At 44.0% G+C, this 23,306-nt stretch overlaps 2 protein-coding genes across 2 annotated transcripts in view; one reads left to right on the top strand and one right to left on the bottom strand.

The window, feature by feature from the left end:
* The window catches only part of SLC22A3 (solute carrier family 22 member 3), an 89,066-nt gene extending 77,983 nt beyond the window's left edge, over nucleotides 1-11,083 (top strand). The window contains exons 8-11 of the mRNA XM_082855875.1: nucleotides 774-882; nucleotides 1,629-1,741; nucleotides 4,986-5,085; nucleotides 9,063-11,083. Coding sequence (XP_082712001.1) covers nucleotides 774-882; nucleotides 1,629-1,741; nucleotides 4,986-5,085; nucleotides 9,063-9,123 — 383 coding nt within the window. The 3' untranslated portion in view covers nucleotides 9,124-11,083. The remainder of the gene's footprint in view (nucleotides 1-773; nucleotides 883-1,628; nucleotides 1,742-4,985; nucleotides 5,086-9,062) is intronic.
* Nucleotides 11,084-11,418: 335 nt separating this feature from the next.
* The window catches only part of PLG (plasminogen), a 44,596-nt gene continuing 32,708 nt past the window's right edge, over nucleotides 11,419-23,306 (bottom strand). Inside the window, exons 14-19 of the mRNA XM_082855869.1 lie at nucleotides 20,376-20,496; nucleotides 18,555-18,635; nucleotides 17,923-18,063; nucleotides 15,945-16,051; nucleotides 12,354-12,499; nucleotides 11,419-11,701 (exon numbers count right to left, since the gene is read on the bottom strand). Of these exons, the coding sequence (XP_082711995.1) occupies nucleotides 11,540-11,701; nucleotides 12,354-12,499; nucleotides 15,945-16,051; nucleotides 17,923-18,063; nucleotides 18,555-18,635; nucleotides 20,376-20,496 (758 nt within the window). The 3' untranslated portion in view covers nucleotides 11,419-11,539. The remainder of the gene's footprint in view (nucleotides 11,702-12,353; nucleotides 12,500-15,944; nucleotides 16,052-17,922; nucleotides 18,064-18,554; nucleotides 18,636-20,375; nucleotides 20,497-23,306) is intronic.

The following is a 23,306-nucleotide window of genomic DNA, read 5'->3' as shown; positions in this document are numbered from 1 at the left end:
GCCTTCTTCCCTTAAAGCACAAAAGAAAGAAAATATTTAGTAGAGAACATTTGGCATTTCCCACTAGTTACTATGGAGGAAAGGAGTGTTTCCTCATATAACCAAAGCAGCCCTAAAACAGTTCATTTTTAAATGAATGAACAAATCAGTATTAAAGAATCTGGCTCCTTCTGGATGATTTCATAGGCAAAGTAGAAAGACCTGGGATGAGGGAAATAAGGAAGGACATACGCCCTGGTGATGACGCACGGCAGAGATGTCCCCTCCCGGAGATCTCAGTTCTCGAAGCCTTGCTGCGCTTTAGAAACCAAAGTCAGTTTCAGGTCCAGATTGTTCCTGGTCTGTTGGGAACAGTGATTCTGTGTGTCATCACTAAGGGGTATGAACAGAAAGAGGACAAATGGGCGTCAGACTGCTGTGATGGTTTTCAAGGGCACAGGCAAAGACTACCTTCCAGACAGAAGGCCAGTGTACTCAGGCCCTCTAGGAAAGCACTGCTTGGAACGTTGTTTTCAAGGTAGTGGCTTCTCAACAAACGCCTTGACTTGTATTTCTGTAATCCAACCCTGCTCAGGAAGGCAGCTGGTGCACTAAATACTAGCTGTCCTCCCAGTTGCTGTTGTTGTTGAATTTGGGCTACAATATTAGGAGGTATCTATCATTTGCACTTAAAATTAGCAGATTTACGGCCGGGAGAACACTAAGCAAATGCCCTTTGTTGTTTTGTAAAATTGTATTGAAAGCAGACCCTTCCAAATTTTCTGTTTTTGCAGGAATACCCTGGTTGAGGACCATTGTTGCTACCCTGGGAAGATTAGGCATAACCATGGCCTTTGAAATTGTTTATTTGGTAAATTCAGAATTGTACCCAACAACATTACGGTAATTCCAACATCCGTATCGTGGTTTCTCCTAAGTAATTCTGCAGCCGCATGTTTGAAGTTGACTTAAAAACTATGAAATAGTTTTCTTAGCTTGGCGACCTATTAGCCTGGGCTGGATTCAGCCCATGGAAAAGCTAAGTTTTGAGTTGTAGCTTCTTTTTGCATTATTATCATCAATATCTTCATACACAGTTGGGGGTTTGTGGAAAGGCACTAGACCTGAAATCAGAAAATCTGGGTAGCGTGGTTGCGTCACGGGTTACATCTTCCTTCATCAGCAGCGCTCTGTGTAAGGGCTACAGCCTCTGTTCTGACCACACTCCACAGCCGGTTACTGAAGGACAAGATGAAACAATGTGCATAGCTAGTGCAGACTGGCCTCCTTTCTTGGGGGAATATTCCTGAGCACACCTTACTGCCAGTCTGGGGTGCCAGGGAGACACATAAGCGCCACAGAGCAGGCTGGGGAGTGAGCCGCTGATGGAAGATGGATTTCCACCAATACTGTAGACCCGCCCCCGCCCCCAACTAGCCTCACTGTGACTCAGCTTTTAGCCAGATGTGAACTGGTGCAGGTTGGAAATGATGCGCTTAGGGTATGAGAGAGGAGAAAGTTTCAAAGTTAAAAGCTAGAGAAGTGGGAAATATTGTTACAATTTCTCTGTTACTTAGATATCAGAAAATGTTACGTATCTTGAACTTATTTAAATACTTTTTGTTTAAAACAATTTTTTTGTTCTGCAGGAACTTTGGAGTTTCACTCTGTTCGGGTTTATGTGACTTTGGGGGGATCATAGCCCCGTTTCTGCTCTTCCGCTTAGCGGCCGTTTGGCTAGAACTACCTCTCATCATCTTTGGTAAGTTCTCTCTTTATATCCTATTCTTAAATGCTCTCATCCACATTTTCACGTTAATAGAACCTGAAATGATCATCAGGCTGGATATCAATTGTAACCATTTGCTCTTTTTATAACAGCTGTTTCCGTTTTGAGGAAGCACCATGAAATGTGGACCCTAAACCATTTAAATTTACTTCACATTAAGGGTTGCTATAAAAAAGTGTTCAGTTTAGCTTTCTTCGTTGAGGTTCTGAGTTAAAATGAAATATTATGAAACTCTTTTATAATATCGTGGAACATAACCAATAATTTTCCAAATAGGACCAAATAATAGGACCTTCTGTATGTTTAAAAACAAGCCTAAACAAATTGTACTGTTAAGTGCTCCACGCCTCTCAATGTTGTATCTGCATGTGCTTTATGCTAAGCACGCCATGCCGAAAGATCAGAGACACAGAAGCCCTTGTAGACACGTACCATAACCTCTTCGATGCCCCTCAAGTTCATACCCTCCTTCCGACCTTCAATCTTCATGAAACTCATGAAGGGATAGAACCATAGCATAGCGAGGGCCCTTAGGGTAATTCAGTCCAGTGCATCTCCAGTGCTGTTTCTGCCCAGATCTCATACCCTCCTCAGCAAGAGAGGATGCCGGCTGCCCCTGCTCACCTGCCTTTCCTCCACCTCCACTTCCTTACTCCCGGTAGAGGTTTTCTACCCATTGCTCCGCAGTTTAAGCTCCAATGAAAACATTGCCTCCGTGAGGGCGTACATCCGGAGGAATGCAGGAGTCCTTCAGCTGTGCTAGGGACCATAAAGTCGGCTTCTAATCAACTGACACCAGTGATTCCATAAAAGATCATTTCAAACTCTTTCACGGGATCTGATAAACAAGTTCAGCATTGATTCTGGGCCAGCATGAAAAAGCAAAGAGAGGCCACTGTGCAACCAGGACAGAGCTGCCTGACACCCCAGGCCGTCGAGGTTCGGGGCTTGCCTGTGAGCCCGGCCGGCGGAGCTGGGCGCTGGTGCCGCAGGGCAGGCCCTTGCTTCGCAGAGTCTGGCTGGGGAGGGAGCCGCCTTTCCAAACAGTCACAGGGGAGTTTGATAAATAAGGGCGCCATGAGAGCACATCGCAGGGAGCACCAGCCCCGTGGAGTCAGGGAGCAAGGGGGCCTCGTGGAGGTTGAATAGGAATTATGCACGTGAGGGGTGTGGGCTGGTGCTCTAGGCAGCGGGAAGGCCTAGAGTAAGAGGAAGTTAAAGGACAGAGTGCAGTGTGTAAGTTGGGGCCTGAAGAGAGATGAAGCTGGGGAGGTGAGCTGGGGCCGGACCATGGAGGGTCTTCTCTGATGTGCAAAGGGTCTGCTCTTTACCCAAAGAGCAGAGTTTCAAGCCGGGGTTAACAGTGTCAGGTTTGCATTTTAGAGACATGACTCTGATGGCAGGTATGCCTATGAGTTAGAGGGGGACAATGCTATCGGTGAGACGATTCAAAGAATGTTGGTGTAATCAGGTAAGAGATTTCATAAGGACTGGGTCTAGGGTGATGGCACTGAGAATGTTGAGGAGTGGAAGGATCCACAAAAATATATTGGAGGTTGAATTGGCTAAAGGGGGTGATTGAAGGGACGAGGGCCAGAGGGACCAGGGAGCTGGCAGCCGGCCTCTGGGCTGGCAGCACCGTAGGTGGCGGGGCCAGCCCTAGTTTAGTGAATGTCCGAGGTGCCCGTCTGCAGGAGGACGCGGAGGGATACTGTTTGGGCTGTTTGTAGCATGAGTTGCCTCTGAGAAATCCAAGTTGAAATGGTGAGAGGCCAGTAGGTTTGATGAGCTGAGTCGGGAGCAAAGTGTGGCCCTGTGATGAAGGTTTGGAAGCCATCTGGCTGTAGATAACCACTGAAACCATGGGAGTGACCGAAACCCCGTCTACAGGGAACAGGACAGAGTGAGAGGAAAGAAGGGGGCCCAGGACGGAGCCCTGAGGAACGACAGAGCATCCAGCATAAGCAGAGGGAGAGGAACCAGCCAGGGGATGAGAAGGGATGCAAGAGGGGCAGGAGGGAAACCGGGAGCGTGGGGCAGGGAAGCCAGGGGACAGCGGGTGAGGTCACCAGCCGCCAGAGCTGCCACGAGGCCAGGCAGCAAAGACGAGAAGCAGGGCCACTGCACCTGGTGGTGGCAGCAACTGGCGACCTGGCTGGAGCACAGCCAGAGGGGACATGGAGCAGAGCCGGATTAGGGCAGGTGGAGGTGGGAGGTGACTCTGGTCCGCCAAGGTCAACTGTCAAGTTTTCAAGAATTTTTGAGCCAGTTTAAACACATCCATCATTAAAAATGGAATATATAAAATAGATTAAAAACAGAGGTAATAAATACGCACACCTCATCGGTTCCTGATTCATTGAGTTCTACTGCATCTGTCCCCGAGGCTGGTGCGTCCACCGTAGTCCATGGTGGAGATGCTGCTGCCCATCTCCCCAGAGCCTCACTCGCGACGTCACACTGCTGGTTTGAATCGCTCGCATCCATGATGGGCGTATTTACACCACGGAAACAGGGAACTGCTGCTGCACATCAGGACTCTATTTTCTGGAGAGCTGGTTGTTAGACATTTACCAGCACAGCGCTGGGATATGAAGATGTGTAGAAAATAGGAGAGGATGGTGTTTCAAGAACTGTGGTTCTAAAGAACGGAAGAAGGGAGGATGGTGAGGTTGATAGAAGGCTCTTTAAAGAGGAGAGATTTGAATACGTTTCAAGGCGACCACTGATGGGTTAAAGGTGCTGGAGGGAGAAGATGAATCACTACAGCGCGGAGCCCACAAAGACGCCAGGAGATGCTCTCGGGCAGATGTGGGCACAGTCTTGGGTGTCACATGTTGGAAGCAGGAAGGGGAGGGGCAGGGTGCAGTGAAAGGAGGCTGAGGGACTCCTCACTGGTGGCTTCTATGTTCCCTGTGAAGTAGGAGGTGAGGGCTTCTCAGAGTGTTTGGCACTTGGTAGGTCCTCAGTAAATTGTGAAACGAGTGAATGAATGGATGGATGCCAAGAGCACAGGAGCGATGGAACTGTCTAGAGTTTGAGGAAGGCTGAGAACCTGTGAAATCATGACAGAGGAACGCTGGGCAGGGTGACCAGAGGGCTGCTGCGGGGCAGGATGAGCCCAGGTAGTGAGCACAGCGGCTTCCAGACTGAGCAGGGGGCCATGAGGGGGCGCTGTGCGTTCCCGGTACTGTAACGCCTTTCTCCTGTTCCACAGGTATCCTGGCATCTGTCTGCGGTGCTCTTGTGATGCTTCTGCCTGAAACCAAGGGCATCGCCCTGCCAGAAACAGTGGATGATGTAGAAAAACTTGGCAGGTATGGTACCAAATGCAGCACATCCTAATTAAAAGCAGCATTTCAAACCCGCTGGGAAAGGACGGTGCTAAGAAAATCGAATATCCAGGGGGGAAAATATAATATTAAATCCCTATCTTACATCTTAAGCAAAAAGTTCAAAGTAGATTTAAAAGGTTAATGTAAAGCAAATCTGTAAAAGAATATGTTTTATTTTTTAAATGTGGTTATGAAGAGGGAAACATTTCCAAATAAGGTGTTAAAACTCAGAAGGAATCTAAAGGAAAGAGACTGATGATTGGACAAAGCAGAAATAATTTAAATGTGCATCGATAGGCAACCGATGGTGAAAATGATAATATATCTATAAAATAATTGAGATATATCTATATGGAAAGACATGGAGGATTTTCAAGATGGATTACAAAGTGAAAAGTCACAGAACAATGTGTTATAGTATTTATTAAAAAATAAAACCAAGAGTAATCCCTCTCTATAACTAGATGGGAAAATAAATGCTAGTCAGATGATGATAGAAGAATGATAGCTCAATCGATAGACAGATAGATGAATGATAAGTGATACATAGACAGATAGAAAGAAAGTAGGAGAAGGACAGTGAGAAAGAGACTGAATTTGGGAAAAGGGTGTCTAAATGGTGTACAGGGAAAGTTAATATCCAACCAACATATGAATATGAAATATGTTTTTGTTATATCAAGAAAAATCCACAGTACACATATTCTAATCTCCTTTGAAATCTTCCATAATAAAAAGATAGGAAGAGAGAATATGAATATGAGAATGCATAGGAAAAGATCTAAAATGATAAAATATACCCTCTGGGGATAGAAATCTTTCGGGAAGTGGGGATGTGGAAGGGAGGACATTAGTTTTATACCCCATAGACTTCTGAATTGTTCGATTTTTTATTTTTTTAATTACAACTCATGGTCTTGTATCATTTGTGAATTTTATTTTTTTTAATTTTTAAAATTTTCTGGCTGCACCGTGTGGCATGTGGGGTCTTAGTTCCCTGACCAGGGATCGAACCTGTGTCCCCTGCATTGGAAGTGTGGAGTCTTAACCACTAAACTGCCAGGGAAGTCCTCATTTGTGAATTAAAAAAAAATAATTTAACAGCTAATTTTATTTATTTATTTTAAATTTATTTTTGGTTGCATTGGGTCTTCATTGCTGGGCACGGGCTTTCTCTAGTTGTAGTGAGCGGGGCTGCTCTTCGTTGTGGTGCGCGGGGTTCTCATTGTGGTGGCTTCTCTTTTTGCGGAGCACAGGCTGTAGGCACGCAGGCTCAGTAGTTGTGGCTCGCGGGCTCTAGAGCGCAGGCTCGGTAGTTGTGGTGCACAGGTTTAGTTGCTCCACGGCATGTGGGATCTTAGTTCCTGGACCAGGGATCGAACCTGTGTCCCCTGCATTGGCAGGCAAATTCTTAACCACTGCACCACCAGAGAAGCTCCTAACAGCTAATTTTAAAAATAAAAATCAATCTTCTTCTAAACAGTGACCTAGAAATTAAAAGTATGGATCTCTAAATTTTTAAAAAGTGTATCAAAAGTATTTATGACAAGACTGAAATGTTAGTAACCTCATGGCAGTTTTATTCTTCACTTGACAGACTGGGAAGAGAATAGAAACCAACATTTTTTAGGTCCTTATATACGTGATCAGTGGTTTCATATATGTCATTTCATTTAATACTCAAAGTGATTGTGTGCAATACAAGTTCTTATCCTTACTTTTTTGTATACTAGGAAATCTATGCTCAGAGAGACTTCACAACTTCTACATGCTAGTACTGGGATTGATATTGTCCAGTGTACAGGTGTGACTATTGTTTTGAGTAGTTTTATTATCTTATGCTGTATCCTACTTGATTATGAGTATTTTAATAGCAAGAATCCCCTGGTAGTATTGGAAATTTTTCTTCATATCCTCTTTTAATGAGGTCCCATCCCCCTCCCCAGAGATAGGCAACCATCGCTCAGAAGTATTTCAACCAGACCTTTAAAACCTATACAGTGATTTCATAGTCCTATTTCTTGATGCTATTTTGAAAAATAAGATTGACGAATCATCTCAGAACATTCCTAAGAAAGGCTTATCAGTGTACTCAAAACCAAACCACCAGCTGACTTCTAACAGGACTGGCCAATCAGAGCACAGGTGGACATTCGTCCCATGAAGTAACCCAATCAGATTCTTGTGCTTGTTTGTAAGTAAACTGATAGGTAATGGCTTATTCCTCAACCAAAGCTCTACCTATGTTTTACCATAAAACAATGCTACGTGAAGTCTGAGGTGTGATGAGAGATTCTCTTTAAGACATTGCCATTTCATAAACCAAAATTAAGTTAAGAAATTTATAAAAGGGGGGACTTCCCTGGTGGTCCAGTAGTTATGAATCTGCCTTCCAGTGCAGGGGACTCGTGCTCGATCCCTGGTTGGGGAACTAAGATCTCAGGTGCTGCGAGGAAACTAAGCCCACACGCCACAACTACTGAGCCCCCGTGCCACAACTAGAGAGAAGCCCGCGTGCCACAATGAAAGATCCCGAGTGCTGACCCGACGCAGCCATAAATAAATATTTTTTTAAAAAAGAAATTTATAAAAGGTATCAAAACTGTCCTCTTGAGTGTTACATCATGGAAAGACTTGCATCATCCAGAAAGGATAAACATGCTGCTAGCTGTGTCATCACAGACAATTATTTGGTTTGTATGAGCGTATGGGGGCCAGATCAGGGTGGGCGGTGTCCAACCCTGTCACCCCAATTGCAGTCATGCTAACAGACCAAAGGAAAGAAGACTATTTAAGGTTAGATAAAGCAGGGGAAATGGTGAGAAAGGAAATAGGATTATCTTCAAATAAGATATCCAAACTTTAAGGGCAACTTCTCATGGGCTGATGTGCCCTGCAGGATCTGTTCAGGGCTGGGGTACGCAGGAGAGCATCCCGGCCGGGATTATAGGGTCAAAAGTAAGAAGTTCAGTGCTGACTGTTGGTGGCACAAGCCTGGGAATGTGTCATTGGAGTTTTAAGACGTCTAACTCAGTGGTGCAGAGTTCTTTTCCTGCACATCTGCTGCCCTCTCTTGTGAATGCCCTCTGTGCCAACCCTCCAGTGACAGGCACTGCATTCTTCTTTTTGACTCGACTCCATTTGCTGCTGCTCATTTATAGTGAGCATGATAGACTCATTCTTGATCCCCAAACCAGTCAGAAGTCAGATTTTCAAACTCATCAGGAAAAAGTGGAGGAAGGGGGAGTGATTTGAGATCAAGACTCTTTTGCCAATTCAATCATATTAAAAATAGAATTAAACAATTGGAAGAGATGGAGTTTTGGAGGTGAGAAGGCCATCTCAATGGTGTGCAGGGAAAATTAATATACAAGCAGTACATACACAGGAAGAATTCGACCAACAAAAATTCAACTTACATGAATTTTTTTCTGTTTGTAAATTTTCATAATTAAAAAATTGGGTAAATTAATTAATTATGCCTGGTCCCTACCCTTGAAAAAACATCTAATAAAAGTCTGATCTATGGTTTTACAAGTTAAGCACATTGATTGCATTCTATAATCACTTACTCAGGAACAAAAACTACTTAGCCCCAAGTTACAGAAACCTGTTAGCATTTTCCCTTCTACAACAGCACTTAGTCATTTTCTCATTTCTGCTTTCTTGTGTTCACATCAGCAGCTCATTTCCAAACCATCTGTTACGGAGTAGAAATTCATAAAGAATTTATATGTGCTATAATGCTAATTAACCCCTGCCTAGGGATTGAGGGCAGGCCAAAAATGACTTGGAGACAGTTAATTTTGTTCCCTTTGAGTTGGGTTTTTATGAGCAGTTATGCATGAGTGTATTCGATCAAAACCAACTGTGAAATTGAGTAGCAACAAAAAGACTTCCTTCTCACTAGTTGTGTCATCTTTTATAAGGACTTTCTCTTTTCTCCTTTGTTTTGTTAGTCCACATTCCTATAAATGTGGCAGAAAAAAGAAAACTCAAGTTTTGAGCTCTCACCTTTGAGCCCCCTGCCAAAGATGCAAGGAAAGAGCTATTCAGGCTGGTCCCCCCAAGGAACCGACGTGCCTTGCAGAGACGTGTGTGTGTCCACTTCAGCTGTGCAGCTCCAAGTGTTTTTAATACTTTACACAGACATTCAGACTATCCAGAGTATTTTTATACGATGTCGGATGAATCAAGACTCATCGTGCTGTCAAAGTTTCTGGGAACATGTAATATGTGACCGGTTTAGCCAAGAGCCCGTTGTGTGCACAGCTCCTCCTGAGGTTTTTTCTCACGCTGGGGCAGTGTCTCTGACCCACTGGGTTACAGAGAGACAAGAGAAGCCCCACCCAGTTCTCAATGACGGTTCCATCAGGAATGCAAGATGTGCAAACCGAGGATCTGGGGCAAGTGTACAGAAATGGGTTCATCAAATCTGATCAAGACATGAAGGCTCTGAACTGAGGGTTCTGATGATTCCAGGGAAGATGAAGATGTGGGAATCTTGTTAATGCGGAGACTGAATCTAAGGACCTCGGGCCACCTGGCTCTGAGCCTTTGCTTTCTCTTCTCACCTTAAGCTCCTGGAGCATCTAGGGTTGCAGGTACTTTTAGGCCTTGTTCCAGAAATAAGAACAAATCTGCTGGACAATTCAAGGATTTGGCTCTATTATTTGTAAAATCAGATTGGTCCTGAGATGATTCAGGATAACTGCGGTCCTCCTTTAGTGGACACCTAGAGCCACATATTCAGTGTTTTACTGGTGAAACCCATGGACTGTGACTTCATGGGTCTTCAGATTTTAATCATACAGGGATATTTATCTTATATGTGTGAGTTCAGCTCTATGATGATGCCCATGGTCAAGAGTGAAAACTATGGACAAATCTCATTCAATCTTGACACTTTTGCCTTGTCTTGGGAAGAAGCTTACATTTTAGTTTGAAAGAAAGGTCAGTTATATCCATGCTTAAAAGAATGAGCAGAAGTTTATATTGTACATGACTTTACAGGTACTAATAAGGGATTGGATCTTTCTTTTTTGTTACTGAGACTTTTTGAAATGTGGAGTTTAAATACAAATATGCTGTCTTTATGATGTCCTGCTTTCTATGTCACATTTGTTATATTTTCAGGTTCAGTATGCATCTTATGCAGAATTGTTTAATGAATTATTTTGGGTGGACAGGTAAAATGGGAGCCAAAGGGAAACCTTGCCAGTGAGGAAGAAAGTTTCTATGTGAACGTGTGACGATATGTACGGTGTACGTGCTAATTGTAAAGTAAGTTTTTAATCCTTAAAGCACATCAGAATTGAATATGAATACTTTATTTTTCAATGAAATAAACACAGTTCTTTAAGGGTGTAATGCTGCACTTACCCTTTATCCATACACCCTTGCATTTTTGTTTCTTTTGCATTTTTCTCTTTGCTGTGAGATGACTGTTGCTTCTTGATACTATCACCTTGGAATTGTATTTTGAGTTGACATTTGGGTTCTGATAACAATAAAAAAATGTAAATTGTCAAGAAAAATCAATTGGCATCCTTTCTCTTCTTTCTGAACGTGCGTCACTGTAAAACACTCTTCCCATGTGACGAAGTATACTACATATCCAGGCAGCCAATTACTGATGGAAATTAAATAGTCCACCTTCAGTATATGTTCGTTGCTCCTTTCCAGGCTCTTGGCACCATTCCTAGACTCATATGTGACCCAGAATACCATTCAGACTCTTAGCTGGTCTTGTGTTACGACACTTCCATTGCCCGGTTTACTTCTCAGAATACAGCTGTCTGCCCAGGGTCTCCTGTGCTGGGCTAGAGTCAAGTTGTCAGTAACAGATTTCATTCCCAAGAACAGAATTTGCGCTCATGATTCCCCATATATGCTGCAGCTTTGAAAACATTCATCCCAGTGCCAAAAATAAAGACATTAAAGATGTGTGACAAGGTAAATATATAGGTGACTTACTAGGGCTTCTATATTCATCTTACAGGCTTCTCGTTCCTCTCTTCCTTATGAGAGGGAACGAAATCACTCAGGTCTGTAAGAGTTACACCATTTACAATTGGTAGGATGAACGAAGAGCATGAAAACAGTGAAAATCAAAAAATTAAGTCAAAGGAAGTACAGAGTTTATTTTCAACAAATGTCATAGCTGTATTGCCTCATTATTACAGAATCCAGCAGTCCATGGACAGGAACAAGTTATCCACAGCAATACAAACAAATGTTGCGGTTGGTAGCTGGTAGCTAAGTAGCTAAGTAGCTAAGTGGCTAAGTAGCTAAGTAGCTAAGTAGCTAAGTAGCTGGTAGCTAAGTACAGTGTCAAACTTAGTTTGATTACTGTCAATTAGTTTTGAGCACGCTGAATTCCCTACCCAGGTTCCAGCTTCAGATCTGCTGATGCTTCACTCTGCCTCCCATCTAATTAATTCTTTCTCATTGTTTCTTCAATCCAAGTGACAAACTTTGAAACACGAACATACACACCAGGCTTATTGGGGCGTGCACAGCCAAGACCCCATGAAGTGACTCCTTGTAAAATGTATTTGTCCTTCTCAAAGCAAACCAGAGGCCCTCCACTGTCACCCTACACAGAGGAAGGGAAAAAACCATGAGAGGATTAAGCTTCCATCCTTTTAGTATGGGATGTCATCCTTCTATTACCCAAATGTAAGTTGTTCCTGGTATTTGAACATCCCTTTCCAACCAGAAAGGAACTTAGTAACATATTATTGGAACATCTGCTGTGCTTCAGTACTAGGCAATGTACGTTTAACGAAACCGTACCATTTAGTGTTTCCCGGGGGGAAAAGAAATCCCTTGTGAAAACTGTATTCATCCCTTCAAGCCTTGGGGTTTCTCTTAGGGAGGGTAACCCCAGGAACAATCTTAAAGGAGGTGTGGGAGGGTCTTTGTCTTATACCAACCTCCCTTTCCTACTAGAAAGGCCACGTCCCGAGTTCCACCCAAGATCCCCCCTCCCAGAGGCGTAGGGGCTGTTGCCGTGATGGTGCTTAACTATTCCCTTACAACCAGTGTGGAACTCAAGGCCGAAGAAATCACCCTAGATGACCTGAATCAGCCTTCAGAGGCACACTTAAAAGGTTTCTGGGCAACATTTAGACTGTGGCCTTCGACTGACAAATCCTTCTCGAATTTGCTGCTTTGGGGCTGAAATGTCTAAGGGGCCAAAACAGGCCAACACAAGATGAACTTTGATCTCTTTAGTCTTTTGTTACCTGGCAGCTGTCAGCACCTCCAGTCAGATGCCCCGCACACAGCTCGGTGGGTTTGACTCTCCCATTCAGATACTCATAGCGATTGCACACCTTGTTTTCAATCACAGGCAGCCGGGCTTCCTTGAGCAAGCCAGCACCGTAAGTGCCTGTGTTTAAAAAGATGAAACGCATGGTGACTGGATCGAAAACGTGTCCGCAAGGAAGCTTCCAGAACAACAGAGCAGCAATGATAGATCTCATGTTCATCGTGAGGTTGGATAAAACAAGAAGTCAGTTCCCGGTACTAGTAGAAATCTTTCTTTTTTCTTTTTGACCCTTGAACGTATAAACACTATATAAGATTTCATGTTCCCAAGACCTAGACTTAATTAACCTGGGCTTCTTTATGGGATTTTGAGGTTGGTTTGTGTTGTTATGTTTTGGTTTCTTTTTTTTTTAAACTATAAAGAAATTTACTTTTAATGTATAAAGAGAGATTGAGAAATAGTAGTGCTACTATTTTCATATATTCCCTTCTAGGATTTTTATACGCTTCTTTTGCTACTTATATCATAGTGCACATTTTTTCCACACAAAGTTATATCATAAAGACTTTCATAAACCTACAATCTGTGTAATTAATATTTTAGTTGGGAGTGACTGATGAATGGGTTCGGGATTTCCTTTTGGGGGGAGGCAGGTGTTCTGTAAATAGTGGGGACGGTTGCACAACGTGGTGAAAGTGCTAAATGCCACAGACTTGTGCTCTTCCAAATAGTTCAAAAAGTAAATTTTACGTTACGTATATTTTACCACATTATTTAAAAAAAAGAACAACTGTCATTTACTGACAATTAACGTTTTCAGGCACAAGCTCATTATGTGGTGTAGCTCATTTAATCCTTAAAACAGTCCGATCACCGAGGCACTTTTGTCGTTCCTATTGTGCAGTTAAGGAAACTGAGGCTTAGGAAGGGTGTGTCGTTTGCCCAGGATCACCCAGCAGGTACGGTGGAGCTGGGATTTGAACTTGGGTCTGCAACATCATGGCCCAAATTCTTCACCACCACGTTCATTGGCTACAACAGCTGCTCTCAACGTGTCACTTCTTTGTTCCTACAGGTTATTCATATTCCTTAGTATTTTCTTAAGTCTAAGTTCTGAGGGATTATATAGACATATTTATGGTTCCCAATATCTTTGCCAAATATTTTCTAAACAGGTGTGACAGTGTAAACTGTCACTAGAAAAAAAGCAGCGCACAACAACCTTCTGAGCGTGTGGGGTCTAATAATTTTCAAATGCTTGCTAATGTGATGGGTGGACATTGTCTTAATTTATTTCCTAATTTACATTTCTCTTCCGATTAGGGCCAGTAAAGATTCTTTGATGTGCTTGTTCTCCTCACTGTACTTCTTTCTTCGTGAGAAAAACTGCTTTTTCTTACTTTGGCAAATGGAAATAGAACCCGTGCACAATCACAAGAAGTGATGATGTTTTCCAGATGGACACACCCAGGTACGTCTCAGCATTTTCACAAATAATCCAGTTTTCCAATTTTGCAAGCCCAGCTTTCATGAGTTTTGCAAAATCTTTGCGTTGCCAGCGTGAAACAGCCAAGAAATAAGGTACTGCTTCTTCTCCAAAGACTTTTAATAAAATCGGAAAATTGTCTTGAGTTCAGAAAACTTACACTGGAGTTGACGGGAGCACCTAAGAGAACCACCATCTGGAAAGAAGAGGCGAGTCCCAGCCCTGGGCAGGCAGAGCCACTGAGGACGAAAGTCCTGACCACAGAAGCATTGGGTAGCGGATGCATTTTCTGAATTGGGTGGATATACAGAGGGTGCGGCCTTCTCAAAAATTTTTGCTGAAAATTAATTTAACTGAGTGTCCTGCTCTTACATCTGCTTTCTGAGCAAGACAGGCATCCTGAGTCTAGGGACAAATCCACTGCTAGTTGACCAGACGCCTTCGTGGTCTGTGCAGAGGTGCTGCCATCGTGTGGCCACAGGAGAGATGGCGTTTCTGAGGCTGAGGGTGACCTAGGGACCTGATGGGGTGGTGGGGACGTCGAAGCAGGTCCCCGAAAATACCCAGCGATTGCTGATGAGGGGCTGACATGAATGACCCCCTTGACATCAACCCTTACCTTGCTTTGGAATACGGAAGTCAGGGAAAGTCTGGAGACTAAAGGGGAGAATTCTGACCTCACACGGAGAGGCTGATGGATCTGATGTCATTACTGACACATAGAAAATCGGTAAACAGACCTGACTCATGTTTCGTGACTCCTGATCCAATGAATACATTGAGAATCATTTTCTCCAGTTAGACATTCAGACGAGGCCTGGAGAGACAGGGGAACCCAGTGCAGGGTGATAGTTAGAAAAGTGTGGGTGCTGGGTGAGACAGAAGAAACAGTGAATGGGCTTGCGGGGGTCTGGCAGGCCTGGGTTCCATCAGGGCTCAGCTACACACAGGTTACGTGGTACTTATTGATGACAGTGACAGTGGTGATGATGGGGAGGGTTGGGGGCCGACCATGACGGCGATGGTGATGATGATGATCCTGAAATGGTGAGGGTGATGGTGAGGACGGTGGTGGTGATGACGGTGTCCATGGTGATGGTGGTGGTGATGATGGTGGTGATGGCGGTGGTGGTCGTATCATAGGCACAGGAGCTGCTGAAATACCATCTCCAAAGCACTGAGCTCTCCCTATGCGCTATCCCAATCCTCACAGTGACCTCACAGGGTGGCACAGATGAGGAAACCAAGGCTAACATGTAGAACGTAATTTGAAAGCACGGATTTTATGGATGAGGGCTTAGATGCCAAATGGTACAAAGAGGTAAGGTGACTTGTCCCGTTTGCCCAGCTGGTGGCAGAACCAGAACCACTTTCCAGGGTTCCTGACTCCCACTCTGGTGCTCCGACCAATGCTTCTGAGAAAGTGAGGCAGAGATCTAGGACATTCTTATAATGTTCCTAGGCCCGAGTCTGAAGGATATAATAATAATTTTTATTATAATATAATGCAGGGCATACTGCAAAGAGAAGACGGGATTCCCAAAATATAGTACCAGCTGCTGAGCCAGGATCCTGCAGAAACGTTTCCTCTCTCATCCTCACCCCGTCAACCAATACCAAATACCATCCTAGAATTGGGACCTTTCTTTCTTTTCCCTGCTGTCAGTCTGCCCTACCCCCAACAACGTCTCCACACAGAGCCAGGCAAGTGGGTATTTGGGGAGACTAGTTTAACTATAATTTTTGTTGTTGATTTGCACCATGTTTGGGAACTCTGTGCGCTTAATTCACATGAACGACAATCTAACACCCTTAATTTGTAGCTTGTGTCAAAACCCTACTTACCTGGGGACACAATATTAACCTTGGATTTTTGGGGTCAGAGTCTCAAGGAAACACTACCCTTCCCCTCATCCATGTCCCTTGATGACTGATTATAGGGACGGAGGCAGATGTCCAGACAAAGTCAGGAAGGGAGTGGACCTCACTCACTGATAGAAATCGGTACACATGCTCATTTTCCCATGTAGGTTGCAGGTCAGAACAAGTTCATCTTGTGAGTCACAGAATTTATCTTACCTTGGGTTTCTCCCCAGCCAGTGATGTAACATACTGTCCGGTCTGCGACCACATAATTCGGGGATGGCAGACAAGCTGGGATTACCTTTTCGGTGATGATGGCAGGGCTGAAAGGAAAACATCAAAAGTTACACCTGACTGCCCTGCTGGGAGACTTCTGCCATTCATCTGTTGGTCACAAGATCCCACCTGCCCCAGAGCCCCAGAACGCTCTGAGCTGGTATTTCTTCCTTGCTTCACTGACACAGCGCAATGTAGAAAACAACTTTTCACCCTCACATTTGCCTGTAGTATCTTATGAGTCAAAAAAAAAAAAAATAGAACATTTTGTCTTAAAGGCACCAGTTGTGGACAAGAAACTAGAGGTGGGAACAGAGATGACAGTGACTTTTAAGGTCTATTCTCGCACTATGGGAATTTTATACCAGGTGCACACTTCTAGATGAAGTTAAGAGGGCTTCAGTCAGCAGGTGGACCATTCGGCTGAAATACAATCACAGGGCTTTAATAATAGCAAGGGCCTTGTGCCACTAGGAGCAAAAGCTGCTCTATCTTCGGGGTCCTCAGTTTCCTCACCCATGAATGTTACAACACCATGGCTGGAAGAATCCAATATAATGCAAGATACCAAGTCAAAGAGGATTAGAAGTAAGTACCTTGCATAAGCAAAGTAGTGTTGTTTTCCAAAAACTTTCACGTTAGAGTTCCAGAGAATCAAATATTAGAACTTTGATTTTTAGACTTGATTCTATTTTAGTAAGTTCAGGAGGAAAACCCACTGAAGATGAGAAATGCCTGATTCTGATTAAGAACCATCATGGCCTTCAACTTTGAAGCAGACACACGCTGTCAGAGCTACCAGAACAGATTGGCGTCTCACGTGGAGTGGGGGCCGCAGTCATCACGGTATAGGTTCCCCTCGCGGAACGCCAATGCCTGAGACTCTTGGGGTTTGGGGGGCCTGGGGGTGGGTACCCGAAAAAGCCCAAGCGTATCAGTCTATCGGAGAACACATCCAGAACCCACGTTCACTAAATGACTTGCTCAAGGATCAGAGCGTTCCTGATGGCCCCAGGGGACCATGGAGAAAAGCGAATCAGCTCCTTTTTTAGGCTAAGCGAAGAAGGCCCTTTCTTTCCTTTCCAGAGCGTCCAAATGCCCCAGGGAGTCACTCAGTTTACTGACCCAGAAAACTTGTGAAGTGTTTTCTGTCCAGACCCAGCGAGCCCCACTCAGACTCTTGACCCCTGGGCTGGCCACATCCTCGTCACCGTCACCGTCGTCCCGCTGTCATCTGGAGCCCATCATGCATGGCCGATGGGCTCTGCGTGCCTTGCTGACTGTCCCAAATGTGCATATTCTCAAAATAGCAGTCTGTTTATTTAGCTGTCTCCCTTGTGACCTATTTCCAAATACTGCTCACTTTAAATGACGTTAACAAATTTATCATTTTGTCAGACTTAATAAAACCCCATTTCAACAGGAAACATAAAACCAGAGATAGGAAGAAGGAGAATTTGCACCTGTGAATTGTGAGTGTGTGTGTGTGTTTACATCGCCTTTTATGAAGTGCATCGAAATATACATAATCCCATTGGATTTCCCCAAATATATTATTACATTGAAAAGAGAGTGTCAGCCTGGAATAATTAATTCTCTGATTATGAATGTATATTAGCTGACTGGGGAACATTAAGTGAGAGAGTTTGAGGGGTAACCTGTACCTCATGTTTCAACTCGCTCTTTTTCCGCAAGAGGAAACTGTGTCCTGGTGCCTTTGTCATGACCACGGCTAGTAAGAGGCAGGCGGGGCTGAGCCCAGCTTTTCTCACTTGAAGGTCAATGCCTGTCCCACAGCCCCGTGCCTTTGGGGTCCTAGACGGGGCTGCCCACACACAACTCTGTTACGGCTCGTAAACCCAGCGATGAGCAGGTGTTCTCACTGCTCACAGGGTGAGAGTCACGGGCGAGCCAGTACCTGCTCAGCTTGAGCAAGGCCATGTCGGCCCGAGTGGGCTCCGGGAACAGCTTGGCCACTTGTATTTCCTGGACACTGTCTTCAACGGCGGTCTCTTGGTGTGCGCCCAGGATGACCTTGTATGATGCCGGCCCTGAGTAGCTAGAGAAGACAGCAACGTTAGGAACAAAATCTGGGCCAGCCCTTCATCGGATGCCCTTCTGAGCCACAGCACTGCGTCTTCTCCCCACTGGGGTACCTACCATCAGAGACCTCCGAGTGGCAAGAAACAAGTTCACGGTTTACCTGAACCTGGCTGTTAAGGAATGTTCTCGGGGCTGCTTTCGGCCTGACCACAGAGGAAGAATGACACCAACACTGAAGTTGGCGCAGGGCAGATAGGGGTCTGTCTGCTTCGTTTCTCTCTAGAAACACCTCCTCCTCTCTCGTCCAATGGCCCTGGCAATTCTGCCTCAGGCCCTTCTCATCCACTCCCTGGTCCCCAGTGTCACTGCCATGAAAGGAAGGAGGGAAGGAAGGGGAGGGGACAGGGAAGGGGAGAGGGGAGGAGAAAAGGTGAAGGAAAGGAGAGAGGGGGAGGCGGAAGTCTTTAAGACGAGTGAGTCTTTGTGTCAGGGGTCCCCTAAACATACCTGTCCAGGCAGTGGGCAGCAGTCAACACCCACTCTGGGGATATTAAAGTGCCTCCACAGAAGTGGCTTCTAGAAGGAAATCTAGAAGGAAAACGTGCCAGGATTTTAGTTCAAACCTGATGATTTATTCCTCAGAAAGCCCGGAAGTGGTGCTCACTCTGTTGTGATATCGCTGACGTTCCCAAAGGACAAGGTGACCAGCCCGTCATCGGGATGGTGGGAGCTTTGAGCTGTGCTCCTGTGGTGGGTTCTCAGGAGGTCACTACACCACTCTGGAAGGTGGCTGGCGCGCAGGCGAGGCCCAGCAAAGCCACGCGACTCCAACAGGGGGTCCACGCCCATGGCTTTGACCCTTTGACCCTGGACTCCAGCTCCCTGTCCCTTCTTTTTGACAAGATCTATGCAAGACCCGATGAGTCATTCTTCAGGGAACTAAATGGGATCCTGAGTAGCCGTGATTCACGGGCATCTGCTAATCTTACCTGAGAAAGTTCGCTCTGGGGGGAACGTCCCCTAAATCATTTACTTTATAGGACTGCTTAGGCACGGGGTTGCTCATAAAATTTGTGTGAGCCGCTCCGAAGCCCATCATAATGAAAGGGACACAAATAGTAAGTGAATGACCAGCAAGGCGATTATCAATCTGGAAATAGACCACAGCACATCTTGGGAAAGAGGGAATATGAGATACGTGAAAGGTGAAGGCTCTGTATCTCAAGCAGTTACTAAATGATAAGACAAATAAAAGAAAAGCCAACTCAACCAGGGAATGAAATAGACTGTTTTCATTCATCGATAGCATCTCACAAGCGGAAGGAAGGAAGACCACTGAGCACAGCGATTGGGCACATGCGCTCTGGTGCAACATCAGAAGCAGATCAGCCTGTTTCCCGTGTGTGCTTCGAATGAGACCAAATGGGCTTATTAAAGGCGAGCGCCACTGAAAGATAACCTGAACCTTCTGGGTCATGTAGGATGGGGACTGATCACTCTTAAATTACGGCGATCCTGAGCTACCCTTCACTGAACAAGGTGCGTTTTGCAAATAGGTGAGCACCCTTTGATTAAATTCCGTAGTTCACAAAACTGTGGAAGGAAGGAAGGAAAGAAAGAAAGAAAAAAAAAGGGAGACTCTGTATCTGTGATATATTATAGATAATTTAATCTTTATCCTCCCCCTCCAGGTGTCCCATTTCTAAAAATATCCCTTTCTCTTCATTTGACAAAGTAACAGTGGGTATCTATCTAAACCCTCAAGGCATCTTCCATACTTTTTCAGCAATATTGGAACTTAGTGTAAATTGCTACATTTATCAATTTTGATGATAGCTGCCCAGATCAAAAAAAAAAAAAGGTTCTAATTCTGACTATTTTCAAACTGAAGAACATAGAAAAGAATATAACAAAAAAAGAAGCAGACTCACAGATATAGAGAACAAACTAGTGGTTACCAGTGGGGAGAGGGAAGGGAGGAGGGGCTATATAGGGAGGGGGAGTGAGAGGTTCAAACTGTTAGGTATAAAATAAGCTACAAGAATATATCGTACTACACGGGGAATATAACCAATATTTTATAATAACTATAAATGGAGTATAACCTTTAAAAATGGTGAATCACTATATTGTACAACTGTAACATATTGTACAGCATCTATACCTCAACTAAAAAACATAGAAGATATTTTTTATAGTTTTCCTTACCCCTTTGCAGAACTTAGAGGCAGGTACTGATACTGAGGGTATGTGGATTTAGTGTGAATGTAGAAAGGTTTTGCAAGTACACAGGAGGATGGAATACACTGTTTCTGGAAATGGTGTTACCTTTTTCGAAGGCTGACTTGCCAGGGCCAGGAGTGTGGGGTGGACACGCACCCACCTACAACCCTTCCAGGACACTTCTTCGGCTCTATCTGGGGCTTTCCACAATCAAATGAAGAGGAAGCTGTGGCACAAAGTGGGAAAAATTTGCATTTGAAGACGTGAGAGAGCAACTCATGATAAATTCATGGCTCATGGCTGAAGCACTGAATTTTTGACATCCCAAAGCCCAAACTAAATAGTAAAATCATAAACAACTTTTGGAATATTTTTTCTAAGTTTCAAGAGTGGTAGGGGACAACAACATTTCCTTCTCCTTTCAAGAAAATATAAGTACTTTTTTTTTTTTTTACTGCTTTCTTAAGGAAGTGATTAAATAAATTTGGAAGAGTTAGCATTAGAATGAGAGCTTTTTGGAGAGGAGCTTGACTGACACAAATTGTTATTCTGACTTGATGTGAATATCTAGAGAGTGAACCATCGTCACCATCATCATCTGAACCATGTAAAGTTTACTGAAAACCATAACTGTCATCCCCATTGAAAGGCACTAAGAGTATTTTTAAAATGTGAATCTCTGTGTGTGCACGTATGTGTGCGTGTGTTTGTGTGTGCACGCATGTGTGCGTGTGTGTGTGTCTGTGTGTGTAGCAAGGATAACAGTCCTAAACTGAAATAATGGCTTCTCTCAGCCAGTTTCAGGATGACTCTTCCAGGGAGCCTCCCAAGACTAACCCAATGCCACGGGGATGGCTTCCGTTCGCTTGCCTTCCTCTCTATTCACTCTCCCACCTGCTTTCTCTCTCCACCTGGCCTGCAGGGTTCCTGGAGATTAGGGTTAATGCTCCATCTCTGGTTGGTGCCACTTACTAATGTCTAGAACAGTTCAGGGGCTACACAAGGTATTCATAAAGGGCTTCTCCACTGTCTGGAGTCCTTTAAGATCTTCAAAAACAGAAGCATAAATCATCTTGATAATGACATTACAAGGAGAAATTTTTTGCTCTTAATCAACCAAGAGATTCTATCCTCTAGTGAATCTGGAATCTGAATTTTCCAAATACCTTTCCAATTGTCTTGGCCTATTCTGCGAATCTATATACAGAAGTTGTTTTTTTTTTTTTTTTTAAAGAAGCATGCAATATAATGAAATCCTACTCTCTAACACTGACCTTAATTTCTCTTACTGTGTCTTACACAGAATAGACTTACAGAAATGGACTAAGAAAAGAATAACTACAGATATTATGGTACCCTGGTCTTAGTATTCGAAACAAAACTGAAGTTCTATTTATTTTTAATTACTTACTATTTGTACTGTTAGTGTTGGTGGAATTGAAATGAGTTGTTAAAACCAATTAACAAAAATTTACAATTTAAAATAAACGAATATAAATAAATAAAATTATGTTTAAAATGGGCATCTTTCAAATTTATTTTCATTTTATTTATTTATTTGCAATACGCGGGCCTCTCACTGTTGTGGCCTCTCCCGTTGCGGAGCACAGGCTCCGGACGCGCAGGCTCAGCGGCCATGGCTCACGGGCCCAGCCGCTCCGCGGCACGTGGGTTCTTCCCGGACCGGGGCACGAACCCGCGTCCCCTGCATCGGCAGGCGGACTCTCAACCACTGCGCCACCAGGGAAGCCCACATCTTTCAATTTTTGAGGTTAATAAAGAGAAAAACAATACAAGCCCTTGATAAAATTGAGAAGCAGAATACTGGGCTGAATAGAATATAGTTCTGATTTCAAATTGTTTTACTTATGCTATTACTTATGTGCAATTTGCATGGTGCCATTGTTTTAATAACACGGAATATTTACACACATTTTTCAGGTGAGTTGCTTAAAGAAGCTTACGTGTAGCCTAAAAAGTTAATCAGTGTTACTTTTTCATTTTAAAGATGTTTTCCATGTGAATTACAGACAATGTAAAGTTTGGAAATTTTAAGGAAAATTGCTATTAGGAAATTTCTCACTTACATAAAGGAAATCCAAAATCTCCCAGGAATAAGCAATAAAAATCTTTTTTAAAAAACAGAGAAAATGAAAATAACCTAAAAAAACAAAGTCATACTTCAAAGAGATTTCATATTCTGTAAAATCTGAATAAACTTGTCGAAAGCCATCCGAGCACACACAGAAAGTACCCTTAACCTGGGATAGTCACCCTTTTAAGCACCGACCTGACATGTTGGAGGAACTGTGATTCGAGATTTCGTTCATTTATTTGAATACATATTTGCTGAATTTACTCATTCAGCAAATATGTATTCAAATATGTATACGTAGTGCCTGGCATGTACTAGGCATTGCTCTAAGCACTAGAAAGAAGGAAACAGCTGAGGTGTGTAATCTTTACCTTCTGATGGTGGGTACGTAAAAAGATGTTGCACTGGAAGATTCAACAGAGGCCCCAAGGATGCCCGGGGATGTGTAAGGTAAACCTCCATCTGCAGACTTCAAGGCAAATAGCCTCTTCTACAATGCTGGTCCACTTACCCAAGTCAAGGATGGAAAAGAATCAGGTTCTTAAGATGGAAGAAAGAAGAAAGGATGGAGAGAGGGCTGTTCCAGCGGACTGTGAGGTCCCCGCTTCCTCATGATGTGGGCACATTATCAGACCACGTGGTCTGATCTTGAGACATATTTCCTGAAGAAGGATACCCAGGCCTGCCTCACACCTGAGAAGCTGATAGCATCTGGTGGTGACTGAGGGCTGCACCTGGGACGTTACTGTACTTCCCTTCAGGGGGAATCAGAGGTGCATGAATCCCAGGCACAGATGTAGAGGCCGGGGCGGGACTGTCAAGCTATACAAGTTAAAGGCAATCGTGCCACATAGGCAACCTGTCCAGGATAGCGAGGCCACGAAGTAAGAGGCAGTGGGGTACCAGGAAGCTGCGGGGTGGCAGGGAGGAGTGGAAAGGGA

This window comes from Leucopleurus acutus (genome assembly GCF_964270905.1).
Source record: "Leucopleurus acutus genome assembly, chromosome: 15".
Lineage (NCBI taxonomy): Eukaryota > Metazoa > Chordata > Mammalia > Artiodactyla > Delphinidae > Leucopleurus > Leucopleurus acutus.
The sequence above is the reverse complement of the archived record's forward strand: the minus strand, read 5'-3'. Positions and strand labels throughout refer to the sequence as shown.